Below are 16461 nucleotides of genomic sequence, written 5' to 3' on the forward strand. Positions count from 1 at the left end.
AAAGCAGTACCAAGCAAGGAGGTGGGAAAGAATTTAGAATACAAATTTAGCATGCCCAATCAAATTGCGGAATAGAGAACTGCCTTGCCAAAGATCTTGTCCTCTGATGGAATCGAGGGAATAGTGACGTACAAAAGTATGTACTGAAGCCCAGGTGGCTGCACCACAGATGTGACGAATATGAACTCCCCTCTGCAGGGCAGTAGACTGAGCCACTCCTCTGGTAGAATGGGCCCGCAAGCCAGCCGGAGGGTCCTTACCCGCCAAGCGGTAACATTCGGAGATAGCTAAAATAATCCAACGAGACAGTCTGTTTCGTCACAGCTTGTCCCAAACGCTTTCCAGCGTAACCAATGAAAAGTTGATCGTCCACTCTGACCCGGGACATGCGCGAGATATAAAAGCTCAACGCTCTCCTAGGATCAAGCCTATGGAGCCTCTCCTCTTCCTTACCAGGATGTGGAGGAGGATAGAACGCCGGAAGAACAACCTTCTGGCTCAAATGAAATTCCGAAACCACCTTCGGAAGAAAAGAAGGACGAACTCTAAGGACAACCCTGTCCTTGTGAAACACAGTGAACGGTGGCTTAACTGAAAGTGCCCGTAACTCACTCACTCTGCGAGCGAAAGTAACCACAACTAAAAACACAGTTTTCAGAGTTAACAGCCTCAAAGGGCAAGAATATATTGGCTCAAACCGAGCACCCGTAAGAAACTTAAGAACAAGGTTCAAATCCCAACCTGGCACCAAAAAAGGTGACGGAGGGAATACATTAGTGAGCCCTTTCAAAAACTGCGAAATTAAAGGAATCCTAAAATAGGAACACTCTTCAGACGAGCGCTTAAATATGGACAGCGCCGCCAGGTAACCTTTAATGGTCCCCACTTGCAAGCCCCTGTGGGCCAAAGAAAGCAAAAAAGACAAAACCATGGGAATGTCGCATTCAAAAAGGATCCACATTCCGAACTCTGCACCAGTCGCAGAACTTTCTCCAACGGCAACGGTACAGAGACTTTGTTGCCGGCCGCCTGCCCGAGAAGAACACCTCCATCACGTCTTCAGGGAGGTCCCAATCCTTATACCTCAACCTTTCAGAAGCCAACCGTGAAGATTGAGGGATCTGACCTCTGGATGGAGAACCTGACCCCCCCCCTCCCAGGAGAGCAGATAGTCTCGGTAGGGAAGACGACGTGGAGGGCAGATGGACAAGTCTAGAAGGTCCGGATACCACGTCCTCCGGGCCCACGCTGGAGCAATGCGGATCATCCAGGAACCGAACCTCTGCAACAATTGCGGGATGACGGGGACTGGAGGAAACGCGTACAGCAGTGGGAATGACCACTCCACCACGAATGCGTCTCCTAAGGCTCCTTTTGGAGGAAATTCCCGCGAGCAAAACCTTTCGCACTTCCGGTTGACACTGGAGGCGAAGAGATCCACTTGAGGGGTCCCCCAAAGGGCGAAGATCTCCAGGAGAATCTCCTGAGCCAGCTCCCACTCGTGAGAGATCGTGCTCTGCCTGCTCAGAGCGTCCGCCGTCTCGTTGTCTCCGGCCAGATGAACTGCCGAGATCGAAACTTCCTGCTGGATGGCCAAGAACTCGAGCTGCATCGCCTCCCCGCACAGCGGAAGTGACCCTGCCCCCCCCCCCCTTTTTGTTGAGGTAGTGCATGGCCACCGTGTTGTCCGTCAGAATCAGGACACTCTTCCCGCGCAGAGTTGGCAGAAAAGCCTTCAGGGCAAGCCTGACGGCCCTCAGCTCCAACAGATTGATATGGAGTCTGGACTCCGACGGAGACCAACGACGGCTTACTGTCAGCTCGTTGGCATGAGCTCCCCATCCCGTGAGGGATGCGCCCGTCATGATCGTCACCTCCGGCCAGGGCAGCCAAAATGGGGCACCCTTCGTCAGATTGCCCTCGACGGCCCACCACAGAAGGTCCCGGGCTACCGAGGGCGGCACCTGAACAGGGTCCGACAGCCTGCCGGAGGACAGACCACTGGAGCTTGAGTGCCCACTGCAAAGATCTCATCCGCAGACGAGCCTCTGGCACCAGAAGAATGCAAGATGCCATGAGGCCGAGCAGTCTCAAGAACTCGGACGCTGGGAGAGTCTGGGCAAACTGAAACTTGTGCACCATCTGCTGAATGTGAAGACCCCTCACCTGAGGAGGAAAACACTGCCCCAGGGACGTGTCGAGCACTGCTCCGATGTACTGGAGCCGCTGCGTTGGTGACTTCTTTAAATTGAGGGAGAAGCCCAGCCTGTGAAGGGAGTGGCAGGTGACGGACAGATGATCCAGGACTTGCTCGGGAGAGCTCCCCCTGATCAACCAATCGTCCAGGTAGGGGTAGACGTGAATCCCCCCTTTCCTGAGATGCGCTGCCACCACCACCATGAGCTTGGTGAAAACCCCCGGGGCGGAGGTCAATCCGAACGGCAGGACCCGAAACTGAAAGTGCAAGTCGCGAACCTCAGGTACTTCTTGTGCTTGGGATGGATCGGCACATGGAAGTAAGCATCCTTGAGGTCGAGAGACACCAACCAGTCCTGAAGTTGAAGGGCCTGGAGGACTTGAGAAAGAGTCAGCATCTTGAACTTGTCCTTCCTGAAGAGTTTGTTCAAACTGCACAAGTCCATGATGGGTCTCAATCCCCCCGTCTTTCTATGAAATCAAAAAATAAGGGGAATATCATCCCTTGTTCCTCTCCGCGACAGGCACCAGTTATATGGCACCTTTCTCCAACAGGGCTTGAATTTCCTGCGCAAGGAGCGGATCCGGACTGTTCAAAGAGAGGTTCCCTGGTGGATTGTCGTGAGGCCTCTGCCGAAAAAGGAAGACAGTAGCCGTGGGTTATGATCTCCAGAACCCACACATCCGAAGTAATGGCTTGCCACTCTACAAGATGCTGCGCCAGCCTTCCCCCAACCGGCGAACCATGGGACCTGGCCTCATGACTGAGTTGTAGCGGCTGCGGCGTTGCCTGAGGGCAAAGAGGCAACTGCCCGAGCGGCCTTGGCACCTCGAGTACCTTTGTTTCCACCTCTGGCACTCTTACAATGGCTTCTTTGACTGCTAGCTCCTCTCGCTTTACTGAAGGACGAGTAATAGCGAAAGGAACCTCCCCTCCATTGCTGTCCCCTAGGACGAAAAGGCGGAGGTTGGCGAACTGCAGCGCCCAACGACTTCGCTGCAGCTTTGGAGGTCTGCAACCTCTCAAGGCTCTCGTCAGCCTTGCTGCCAAAAAGGTGTTCACCGTCAAAGGGCATGTTGAGGAGCCGGGACTGCACATCAGGAGCGAACCCAGACTTCCTCAACCATGCAAACCTGCGCATTACGGTGCTCGCCGCCATGGACCGGCTGACACAATCCGCCAAGTCCAAACCCGACTGAACGGCCTCACACATGGCATCCTTGCCATCCTGAACCATAGCAAGGAAACCATCCCGTTCGTCCCCTTCGGGAATATGATCAGCCGCTAATGCAACACAGTTCCACAGAGTGTGTGTGAAACGAGACAAGGCACATATGAAGTTGGCCGCCTGAAGCGCCATACCCCCAGAAGAAAACACTTTCTTCGCCCAGCCGTCAAAACGTTTGTCGTCCCTATCCGGAGGGATGGTAGGATACGACGCCTGCTTTGCCGGGGCCGTAGCCGCCTGCACCACCAAACTCTCCGGGGTGGGGTGCCTAGACAAGTAGCAGGGGTCGCTACTGGCTGGATGGTATTTTCGCAACAAAGACTTGCCCACTGCCGGGAGACTCTCCGGAGCAGTCCAAGCCGCCGCCGCCACCCTTCTCTGAAAAGCCATATGAAAAGGCAAAACCAGGTCAGTGGGTGGACCTAGATCAAGGATGTCCGTGAGATCATCCTGAACGAACTCCCCTGGGAGAGCTGACCAACCCAAGCACTCGGTAACCCGAGACATAAGGCGCCGATTTGACGAATCGGCATGAGTGCCAGGCTCCAGCCGACAAAACTCCACCTCTGGAGAGGTGTCCAGTCCACTGGCATCATGCAGTGACTGCCTCAGGTCATCAAACTGACTATGGCCCGAGATAAGGTCATCCGGAACCGTAACCGGAACCAGGCCGCCATCAGAGCCTTCATCACCCTCTGAAATGTACTCCATGCGGGGAGAGGAAGACCTCTTCCGACCAAAGCAGTGCCGGACCTTAGCCATAGCCTTTTTAGGGGCAAACCCCGTGCCACGGGGCCCCTCCGACACCACCGCCTCGAAAGGCGTCGAGGGCGCCGAGCGAGTCCGCGCCGGCAGAAAAGGCGTCGACGTCACCTGCAACGCCTCCAGCATCTGCGGCGCCGACACAGTCCTCGAAGCCGGAGCTCCGAGCGTGTCTCTCGACAACCTGGGCGCTGACGACCCCCTCGAAGATGGAACCTCGAGAGAAATCATTGACCTCGGCACCACAGGCGTCAACATCTTCTTCGAAGACGGCACAGGATCATGCGGTCTCGAGCGCGTCGAGGACCGGGACCTGGAAGGGGCATGGCGAGAACGGCTACCCTTGTCCGAGCGGAACCTCTCCCGCGAGCCGTGCCGACCACCCGAGCCCGAAGGCGTATGAGCGGTGTCTCTCGACCTGTGCCGACCGACCCCACTCGGAGGCGCAGACGGACCGGTGCCCTGCGATTCCAGAATCGCTAGCATCTGCTTCCCGAAGGAAGCCCATTCCTCCGGTGTCGCTTGCATGGAGGGATAAGCGACCCGCCAAAGGGCGGAGTCCTCGGAAGAGGAAGGGGAAAGCGACCTATGCCGGCGCTTCCTGGAATGCCTAGAAGAAGCGGAGGAGTGGCGAGACCGACTCCTGGAAGGAGACCCACCGGACTTCCGATGACGACGCGGAGTCACCCCTCGAGTCATCGGTCGAAAGCCCCGCAGACCTCGACTTCCGGGGCTTAGACACCCGACCTACCGACAGTTTCTTCTTGCGTTCTCGCAAGGCCTTCGCAGTGAGCGACTGGCAGTCAACACAGTCGTCCGTATCGTGGGCCTCCCCGAGGCACCAGAGGCAGGCGTCGTGCGAGTCTGTGACCGACATCTTGGACCCACAGTCCCCGCAGTTTTGAAGCCCGGACGCAGGGTCGAAGATGAGAAAGACATTGCCACGAACAGGTCTTCACACCAACCGAACAGGTTCAACGAACCGAGAAAGAAAACAGCAACTCCAACGAGTCGAGGCGTACCGAGATTCACGAAGCGGACACATTTGCAGAAAAAGCGGAACTGAGGCTATGGGCGTTGTGCGTCCTACTTATCACATCGGGTGACGTGGGAGGAGGTCCTCGGGGATGGCGCATCGACGTCATCAACGCAGGACGCAGATGCCAAAGATTTTCCAAAGCAGCACAGCTGTGGACATTACCTGTCATAGATATGGAATACGTCGGAGGACCCAATCCCCTCGAAAAACTGAATACATTATCAAGCATAAAAATCATAAAAATGATGTGATGAACAATTCATCGTTCAAACAATCAATGATCATAAAACAATTTCTTATATAATTCCACTAAATAAATCAAAGGCAAACACCAAATCTAGTTTCACCTATTTCTCACCAAGCCAAGTTTAGCAAATCTCCAGTACTCAGAGGTTTAAATAGTCGCTTTATGTTATCCCGACCTAGTAGCCCAAGTGCCTCCCTCCATACATAGTAGGCAGACGCGTAATCACCAAAGATTCTGCCCCATAGATTGTACCCCAAAACTGATCCGTAGTGATGGATTACGCCTTAACAGACCCCTCACCGCCCTTTTTTACTTCAGCATGGGGCAAGAAGTTATAAGGTGGCGGCTGGTTTCTACAGAGCACCTGCACAGACAGCAAAGTCTCTTTGTATGGAATTTTAGTCCAGCCACCAACATATTCATAGGTGGGAAGTGGAATAAAGCGCAACTAGATAATGAGCCTCAGTCTAGTCAAATAGGTAAATGGGGTATTTAAATTGAACCCTCACAAACTGTATTCGATATTATTTTGTCTCATACAACTTGCCTATGTTAGATGCTCTGTCCCAGTTTCTGGCTTTATTTTTTTTTTTATTTTAATAGTGCACAAGCCTTTAGGGGCTTCCAGCACCAAAGCCAGTGGTAGATCTAGGTTTACAAAATGGCTTAAACAGAGCTTTGGAAATCACGTAGAAAGCAATTACAACAATCTTCCTGCAAATGCTGGCAATCGGATCCAGTAGGGTGCCGAAATCTCTGTGGAAATGCCTCAACAGAAAAAAGCTTGCATCTTTGGACGAGCCAAAAGAATCGAAGTGAAGGTAGACCAAATTCAGCTCTTAACGCCTCCATGGGTACTGTATTCAGTACGCCCAGCAAAGAGCAAAGGATCTTCCCCTCCAGTCACTCAAGCCAGGTCACATGGCAGGTGGACAATGCCTCAAGACCATAGAAAGCCCCTGGAATAATACTGGTGCGATAGATGGCCACAAATCCTTGTACATTAGCGCTGCCCTTCTTAGTCACAAACGTTTTTATGGACATCTACTTTTCAAAAATGTAGGGATAATAATCTCACCTTAAGTGTAGGTCGGGATTTAATTAGGACACCTAAATAATTATAACCATTAACCACCTACAAGGAGGAACGATCCAAATTCCAGTTTAAGTTCAATTTACTAGTCGCTATTCCGCCCAACAGCATTATCTTAGTTTTGGGATTATTTATTGTCATAGTTATTAGCTGAAAATTTGTGAAGGGCGTCAATAGAACCATGCAGACAGATGGGGTATAATCCAACAGCACGGTATTGTCCTCAAACTAACCAGGACGTCGGTTTCCCGCGGTTAGGGGAGTTTTCTTGACTTCATAAAACTATCCCAATGGTATACAGGTCTGTACTACTCATGGAACATTAGTAGAGTGGCAGAGCAGTCAGGCTTATCATAAGAGGAAGATGTGAGCTGTAGATATTACATTGAACCTAGTTAGCTCACGTAATAAAACACAGGAATACATGTAAACACTTTTCAAAGGCCACTGCTTAGATGGTAATTGCTTGCGGTCACAACTGTTACAGCGTTTGAAACCAATGACAGTTCTGCCATATTATCGGTTATACGAAGCACTCGCGCACAGACAAAAGATATACAGCAATATATTTAGTTAGCAAAACCATACAAGATAAAGTCTTTCAGGAAGAAAAAAGGTTGGTTAGTATTTCTTTAGCAGAGCTTAAAACCGATTCCTAAACCTAGCTAAAAAGGTAGTTCAGAGAGGGCTCAAAGTCTTACGAAGCGGGGCGAGGGGGGGTGGGCAGCTGTTGAGAGGAGACAAGATGGCCATGTAATCTAACGGCTCCGCAGCCTGCTTAGCGTCCACGGCAATGATTACTGAAATGTTCCTCAGAGCTGTGTGAGGGGCTCCTCTGACCGGTGTCCGACTCGGAACTGTGGCGGTGTTCGGACTGCACCGTGCAGACGGCCCATGTGCCTGCCAGCTTCTGATGTGAAGACCCGGCTGGGTGTAGTGGAGCCTGCAACGGATTTTTCCTTGCTCACGTGACTGGACTGCTGCTGATGGAGGCTGCTGCCAAGGTGGGGGGGGGGGGGGGGGGGAGGGGTGGACCCCTGCTGCCGCCTACCCGCATAACACCCTTGTTCCCCCTCGACTCTTCTGAGTGCTGTTCTGCTTCCAGGCTCCCTGGCTGGGGGACGCGGACTGCCTGTGGGCAGCTGCACATGCAGCGAGTGCTGGCCCTGTAGTGCCCCCCCCCCTTCTCTGGGCAGTGCGGCCGCCTTGGCCCCGACAGCTACGTGTTCACCCCTGGCACCACAGTCATCGGAGGCTGTACAGGAGTGTGGGGTGAGAGCTGCAGTGAAGGACATACAGCCTAACGGCCAGAATCTCTGGCCCACAAATTACTGAAGGCGGCACCCTGTGGAGACTGGAGCGCTGCTGTGGCTCCGGAACCCAGGCGGCAGAGGACTGTTGCGGGCCGCGACCAACATTAACAAAATCCTATACCACTGAGAGATGTGCCCAGTAAGCTTTGCTGCCCCCCCCCCCCTCTCTCCCTGATAACATACTTAACCATACCACGTACCCTTGTTGATCCGCTCACTTATGGATTGTTACTGGAGACACTGTGACCCCTGTTGTGAACTAACAGCTCGGAGGACTGGCTGGCTGATACTGTGGAGAACTGCCGCAACCCGGTTCTGCACCTGGCTGACTTGCTGCGGCGGCCCTTGGCTGGACCCTGGCTCTATAGCTGGTTAGTAACGCCGACGACTGAAGGCCATCCAGCTCTGATTGGAGTGCTTGGGAGGGGCGGCGGATAGGATAGTCTTATCTGGGAATATACACAGCCTCCAGTTACCTACTCTATTAGAGAGATTCCCTGAGCTGCTGCCACATTACTAAACACTGGACCAATAGGCGGCAGTCCTCAGAGTTAATGAATCGATATTAGCACATACGAGTCCAGCCCCAGGAGAAATACTTCCGGTACGTCCTTACCTGCAATCAGCCAAGCCATCTGAGGTGCTTGCTGTCTGAACCCCTGATGGGTACGCCACAGAACACAATGCTATGAGACTCCCTTCACAATAGCAAATGACCTTGCTCCTCAAAGGGCGGAGTGCCACGACCCAGGGGACCTAAATATCCTTGTACATTGCTGCACTCAACACATCTTCCCAGCGGTCTCCGACGACCCTGTGGAAGATTGGGTACCTCGCACTGAGCTGGGGCAACGGCTCAACACTTCTGTACCCATTCTTGGAATTCCTACTCCTCTCCCCTCCCCTGAAGGGCTAGCTACATTGCTGAAACGCCTGTGGTGCTACTCTTTGTTGGTTGTATAGATCCACCATGACTAAAAGGGGGTAGTAAGAAACTAAGCTCCATGAATAGGTTTACGAAGGCTAACCCCAAAGAACCTAGGGGCACTGATGAACCCACATCCGATGCAACCCCCTCGAGCAGTGAGGAACCTACTGAGATACAGAAAATTATGGATTACATGCGTGAGGGAATCACAACCCCCAACACAAAGCTGGACGATATGAGCGGGACAATCAGCGCTATTAAAGGCCCGGATGCAGAAGACGGACACTACAGTAACCAGGGTCGAGTCCAGAGTCGGTGTGGCCGAGGATGATATTAGAACACTTTGGTCTGACCTCACTATGCTCACCAAGCAGGTACAGGAGGTCAACAAGAAATACAAAGATTTGGAGTTGATGTTCCGGCATAATATACGCATTATTGGCGTACCAGAAACGACGGAGGATTTTGTGGAGCGCACTCTATCCTTACTTGATGGTCCCAAACTGTCACCTCACTTTGCGATTGAGCAAGCACACCGCTCACCTATGACGAAGCCCAGACCTGGTGCCCCTCCACACCCTATTATCGCTAGGGTGTTAAATTAGCAGATAGGGATGCATTGCTGCGTGCCGCCAGAGCCAAGGTGGCATCAGGTTTCAAATGCTCAACACAGGTTGTTGGGACATCAGTCGATTACAATGTTACATGACACTATGATAGCATCAGCGACGCTTGGGCCAATGCTGGTCTGGGCTCTTCCAACTTCTGGGATTTGAACATGGCTGATGCTATAAACATTTATGAGCTCGAATATAAAAGGGGGCTGGGTAACTATGCCAAGATGTGCAGGCTTCAACTACATGTAGAACAGCAAAAGGCGCAAATCCCCCCTCCCCCCCCCCCCCATCAGTAGCCAAGCGAATAGCCTCAGATATCCTTTATTACAAAATTTGTTAATAAATATCTTACATCAGGGGTAGTACCAACGATCCTGAAGAAATCTGGTTACGCCATTGCTATAAAAAAATAAAAAGAAAAAAAAAGAAAAAAATAAATAAAGTTTAGATCCTAGGAATTTCCATAACTACAGACGAGTAGCAGGACAGTCATGGCCATCCAAAATCTTGGAAAAAATTGTGACGGCCCAGCTGCAGGAACATGTGGATCGAGAAAATCTGTTGGATCCGTTGCAGTCTGGTTTCCGACCAGGCTTTGGTACGGAGAGAGCATTGCTGACAGTATGGGATGATTTGTTGGAGACAGCGGTTATGTCGGACCTGTCCGCTGCCTTTGATAAGGTGGATCATGGGACTCTACTGAAACGATTGAGAAAAGTGGGTGGGGGAGTTAGCCCTTCATTGGTTTGAATAATTTCTCTCTAAAAGAGAACAAAGAGTCCGACTTGGAGATTTCCTGTCAGACTCAGTACTACTAAACTGTGGGGATCCTCCCTTTCCCCGCTGCTCTTTAATTTAGATGTTAAACTACTTATGGACACCCTTAGGAAGCATGGCATACATTTCCATACCTGTGCAGATGACACTCCGGTGTTCATGAGGATACATAATTTAGAGGAGACATGAGAAAGTTGAACAGTGCCTGCAGGAAATACAGACTTGGATGTGTGCCAATCAGTTATTGCTAAATACCAGCAAAACAGAAGTGACTATTTGCTTCCAAATACCACCTGCAGAGGGAGCAATTACAGTCCCCATGCCTCCTGGGGACACAGCTGAATGTTTCTAATAAAATTAAGAACTTGGGCTGTGTCTGGGAGGATAACATGGGAAGTGGAGCTCAGGTTAGCGTGAAGGTACAGGCAGCATTTCACTCACTACGCCTGCTGAAACATATGCTACCATTTATTGCGAACGATGATCGAGCAGTGGTTATTGGTACTCATCAACTCGCGACTAGACTATGGAAATGCACTTCTTTCGGGCATACCAGCCTATCAGCTGCGTAGACTGCAGGTGGCTCAAAATGCAGCAGTCAGGCTGGTACATGGGGTATATAAAAAAAAAAAAACTATCTGCCCCAACCTCTCATCTAAGGAGAGCCCTACATTGGTTGGCAATAAAGGAGAGAATTGAGTTTAAGGTTCTTTGCCTGGTCTACAAGTGTGTCAACAAGACAGGGCCAAGATATTTATCAGACAAAATTAGTAGGCATGCCCCTACCAGACAGTTGCTCTCAGCTGATCACAATCTGCTTCAGATACCACGTATGTGAGGGGATGATTACCCTAATCCATAGATTACTATCACTTCAATACACTCCCAAAGACACTTGCATTGATCCACTGGGGCAGTATGTGCTGCTCTATGGAATGCTCATTGGTCGGGAGGTGTTATTGCTGAACATATATTGACCCAACACAGACGAGTTTTACACACAACCGACTGACATTCTGGGCAGGTATCCCTTGGTCCTGATCCCTGGTGGGGTTGGGGGTTAGATTTCAACACCATTCTCAATCTCCAGTTACTCAGATCCGTTAGCAGGGCCAGATTTCCTTCCAGAGCGGCTTGCATGGTCCTAGATGTAATGGACTGGCTGGTCTTGGGCATGTTGGCGCATGGCGGTTGCTGCATCCGCAGTCTCGGGACTACACGTTCTACTCCACTGTGCATGACTCCCAATCCAGAATAGATCTGTGGCTAGTATTGGGAGGCCGATAAATTGCATAACCAATACTGATATACTCCAGAGAACGTACTCTGACCACTCTCCAATAACTCTGTCCCTTGCCTGGGTGGACTGGCAGCTCATGGGCAGCTCCAGGAGGTTTAAGCCCCAATCCCTCCTTGATCTGGTATTGAAGGCTGAACTGGGAGAACGTGTACAAGACTATTTTAGAATTAACACTGGCTCAGTGGACTCTCTAGCTGTCCTCTGGGGCACTTTTAAAGCATACATACGGGGCATGGCCAAAGAGGCTGGTATCCTAAAAGCAATACGAAGAAATATCTGCATTCGTGAGAACGCTGTGCAGCGACTTGAGATATTTATGCACAGGACCCACAGGTTATAACTCTGGGAGTCATCAGGGAAGCCCTAGATAGTTTCAGGGAAGCTGCGGAGGGGGAGCATAGATTCCTTGACAACCCACTAACTGCTAGACAATATGGGGAAGGTGAGAGACCGGGGTCCCTGTTGGTCAAACTCGTGCGTCAGGAAGAGGGCGGGTGTCACATCTCAGTCATTGAAGATCCGGATGGTAAATTGGTCCACGCTGCAGGCGATGTAACGCGACATTCTGTGCCTTCTATGCAAAGATGTATACACGCAGCGACAAAGCTCAAGTCACTGACGCAGAGGCATTCCTGGATGGACTACCTCCGTCTGTCCCGTCTGATGAAAGTAGGAATTGCGGAGATCGCCTTAGCCATTGATGCCTTACCACCCAATAAGGCCCCCGGACTGGACGGGCTGACCATCAATTTCAACTACAAAGGTCTCCTTGCCCCTCACCTCTCCACCCTGTGGGACAAGTCATGCCTTAAGAAAGAGCTGCACCCCCACGCTGATGGAGGCAGTAATAACGGTGCTGCTTGAGCCCGGGAAACTGGCCGCACAGTGTGGCTCCCATCGCCCTTTATCATTGATTAACAGCAACATTTAAATATTTGCCATGGTGCTCGCCCCTTTGGTTGGCCCCATATAGGGTCCACTCGATAAATCCTGACGAGCCAGGCTTCTTGCCTGGCTGCTACATGGCCCTAAACCGGCGGAGTTTATTCAACGTCCTATCCCAGATCGACCCCGGGGCGAGTGCAGTTGCGGCCATGTTAGACATACAGAAGGCGTTTGACTGTGTCCTGGCGGATTCTATGGGCAGTGATGTAGAGGTGCAATTTTGGGCCACGCTTTGTGTCCTGGATACAGCTGCTTTATACCAAACCCGTTGCATGTGTGCAGACAAATGGTCTACTCCCACCCCAGTTTGATATCTGTAGAGGGACCAGGCAGGGCTGCCCTCTGTCCCCTCTTATTTTTGCACTTGCCATGGAACCCTTTGCTGACTTAATGCGACAAACATTCTCAAAAGGGGGATAAGGCTCATTGGGGCACCTGAGATGATCTCCCTTTACGCAGACGATGCGCTACTGTATATAAAGGGATCCAGAGCGTAATCTTGCGCCTATCATTCAAGATGTTGCACACTATGGGTCAGTCTCCGGCCTTCGAGTAAATTGGGCTAAATCGGAGGTTTTTCCACTGTAGCCCCAAACAGATCTGATGGGATTCCTGTGGGCACCAGAGGAGCTAAAATGGCTCTAGACTTCGAGCTATATTGACTTGCAGCGCACATACTGGACAGCCGACGCTCCCCCTGCTAGGCACATGAAGATGTAGAGATTGGCGGCTGGATCGAGGGAGCTGCACTCACTCTTACCCCCCTTGAGGGGCGACTGTTATATCCGGCCCTGCATACATCACAGCTCTGGCCTGAGACAAAAATCAGGAGACGGATTGATAAGACCCCCACCCATTCCATCAAGCCTTACCACTTTGGAACTACGTTCCAGGATTTCCTCGAATTAGTAGGGCAGCAGTAACCGCTTGGGCAGCGAAGGGCTACACTACATTGGGCGACATATACGAACAGGGTTTACTTATTAGTTGGGCACCCCTTTGTGGGCGTCTGGGAAGACTTCCGTCAGGATGGCTACAGTACGCTGGCCTGAGGCGCGTGATTAAGAAGAGATGGCCTGAATTACCCACACAACCCCTGGATGATCCCCTAGTGGCGACCGTGAACAGTACAATACACCCCTGACTAAACTTTGTGACCTGGAGCAGAGACCTTGGTATAGAACTACCTGAGGAGAAGTGGAATAAATTGTATGTTGATAGCAATGCAAAGTGTAATATTATTATGGCTCCGACCTGCTATACTTATCAAACAGTGGCTTTCTGCCATGGTAACGCTAAAGGACGGTGTCAAGAAATCAAAAATACAGACCTGGCAGACAGGTAGTCTCCTCTTAACTGTAAAGATGCAGCAGACAGCTCTGGGGGCCTGGCTGGGGCGAACAGGCGATGAAGGAGCCAAGGGAGGTGCCCTGGCCTGAACCAGCACCTCTGGCAAGCCTGCCCTGGAGCTCCTTGCTAGGAGTGCTTCCTAGTATGGTGAATCAATCAGGGTTTGGGGAGAGGGGCATGGGGAAGGAAGGAAGGAATGGGGGGGGGGGGGAGGGTGAAGAGGGAGTCTTAAGCACTTGGATGGTGCGGCAAAGCTAAAGGCCCAGCTGGTATGGGAAGTAACCGCTTACCTATGGAAAACCTAGCCAAGGAGCTTATTACACGAGCGCAGAGGTAGTAAGAGCGTCCCTCAAGCAGACATCTGAGGCAGTGCTGCTTCCTACTATGCTGAAGCAATAAGGGGTCATGTTGGCGGGAGTGGGGTGGGGAGATGGGCAGGGGGAAGGAATGGGAGAGGGGAAGTCTGAAGAGTGTGGATGGCACCACCGTCTTCACACTCACTTTCTCAGTTTCCTTTCCACCCACAGACCATGGTCTGGCTGTTACCCTGGATGGGGGGGGGGGGGGTCACAATTCCCTTCCATTCGGAGGAGCCATCGAGGGTGAAGACCACTAAAGTGGTTATATGTGCAGTATAAAAGACGTAATGTATAAATATTTGAAACAAAACAACCTTATATTTTCATTTATCCTACACTCAAAGAGTAGAACTAGCAGTAGCAGACCGATTCCTCAAAAGAAGAGACTAGCTTTCATCTAGAATGCAAGTCGCCTGTAGAAACGCAATTTGAAGGTCAGAGAAACCGGTTTGCTTTTAACAGTGACATTCCGGCACTAGACATTGAACCACAAACTTACTAGAGGCATAAATGCATGTTTTCAGGGGTGTACAGCATAGTTCAATGTTTGACAAACTGGATGAAACAATTGCTTTCAACATCATTGTAATGATTGATAAAAAGGTGCTCGATACAAACTAAACAAGGGTCTAGGGAAAAAAAGGCAAACAGCTGGGTTAAGTACAGAGGAAGAGCCCACAAAATAAAAGTTGTATTTTAGCAATAGCAGTAATTTAAAAGTAAAGAATTAGGCATACAATATTGTTAGATGTTTCAGCTGCAGTGCATCCCAATTAGGAGTCTAATGGAGAGCAAAAGTCACTCAAGCGAAAACGCATTCGTACCTTTTGCTTCTTGTCTTTATATTGCTTGACCAATGTGATCAAATGCTCAACAAGAAACATGAAATACAGGCCTGCAAGCGCGGTCAGGCCCTTCCAAGTTGCATCTAAATGAGCAGGGGATTCCTCAAATGCACTGCCATGAATATGGGCGTGTGCATGAAACGGTTCTGTATGATGCCGTTTTGCATGAGACTAAGGGAGAAAAGTAACAGTTAATAACACAATTAATAGCCAGTGAAAAAAAAGATAAATTGCGCACAGGTAAATCAAGCACACATTGAGGGAGCAACAATATTAAAAGAAGGTTACACCCATACATGTTTCAGAAAGCCCATCTCCATATTGCACACCCTCACCCTGAAACAGTTAACCCAATAATTAAGTTATGCGGAGGGGATAACTGCATAAAGATTATCAAAAAAACAGATTTGTCAGCAGTTACTTGCTACTGTACAGTCATTGACTGCAGCAGACTGGTACCCCAAACATCGTTGAAACGAAAGTAGTACACAAGGAAGGCATGACATTTACATTACCCACCCTCTTCCCCTCGCCTGCCCTCTCCAAACATCCTTCCTGAAGCCTTTCTTCAAGTTGTTACAGGTTTTAGGCTACAAAATGTGCCAAAATATCTCAGTCTAAAATTAAATAGACAAAACACAGAATTCTAGAGTGACAATCTCAGCAAAAATGCCAAAGCCCAAACAGCATGACCTTCACAGCAGGATTTCACAAATAGGACCGTCTGACGAAGCGCTAGATGCCAAACATTGCTTCATCTGAGCTGACATCACAATTATTCCCCATCACACAGAAAGGTTTGTGCTGTTTCAACCCTTTTCATGGTGTACCATTATAGCCATATTTTGACAGCCAAAGTCAGCCTCGGACCAATGGAAAGTCCGAGAAAGATTCTTGACACATCAAATCTGGGCCAAAAACACGGCTTACCCTCAAAACAAAATTCCGGATGAAAATCATTCCTATTCTGACTTATGGCTTTGAGCTCAATATTAGGATAGATTGGAAGGCAGTCGCTAAGACTCAAAAGGTTTTATAATTAGATATTTGTGGCACTTAAGAGTTGAATTGGCAGTAATCTTTCCAAGGGTTCTGTTACGAATTCAGGGAATTCACCAGATTCCCCTAGGGGTAGCCATCCACCTGTGAGGCTGCAGAAGTGAGCCTGCTTAGCAAGACCCTCCCCCAGGGGTCTGGGAAAGTGGGACCTCGCTGGGATGGACTCCCCTCTACGGGACAAGTACTCCAATTCCTAGACGGAACTCCCTATGAAAAATACTCTCTGCATATATGAGAGTAGAAAAGACTGCAGTTGCTTTAGTTTTATATTCAAACCTTATTACTTCCATATCATTGGCTTATAATGCTGGAATCCCGTTGAATTCAGCAGCTGACAAAAAACAGCACGCTTCTTTGAAGTATGGCAGCGAGAATAAAGAGATCAGGAATCTTGAATGGAGG

General features: G+C 50.2%; 1 protein-coding gene and 1 long non-coding RNA gene across 3 annotated transcripts in view; one reads left to right on the forward strand and one right to left on the reverse strand.

Moving 5' to 3' along the window:
• The window catches only part of LOC138497279 (uncharacterized), a 291765-nt gene that overhangs the window by 210392 nt on the left and 64912 nt on the right, over positions 1 to 16461 (forward strand). The gene's annotated exons all lie outside the window — the stretch shown is intronic.
• Positions 1 to 16461, reverse strand: part of SLC39A6 (solute carrier family 39 member 6) — a 254817-nt gene that overhangs the window by 188515 nt on the left and 49841 nt on the right. Inside the window, exon 4 of one of the 2 annotated variants that reach the window (XM_069620630.1) lies at positions 14980 to 15171. The exons of the other annotated variant lie outside the window; for it this stretch is intronic. Within the exon in view, the coding sequence (XP_069476731.1) occupies positions 14980 to 15171 (192 nt within the window). The remainder of the gene's footprint in view (positions 1 to 14979; positions 15172 to 16461) is intronic. 2 annotated transcript variants of the gene reach the window in all.

Source organism: Ambystoma mexicanum, chromosome 5q, assembly GCF_040938575.1.
Source record: "Ambystoma mexicanum isolate Mex_15411 chromosome 5q, UKY_AmexF1_1, whole genome shotgun sequence".
In the NCBI taxonomy this organism is placed as follows: Eukaryota; Metazoa; Chordata; class Amphibia; order Caudata; family Ambystomatidae; genus Ambystoma; species Ambystoma mexicanum.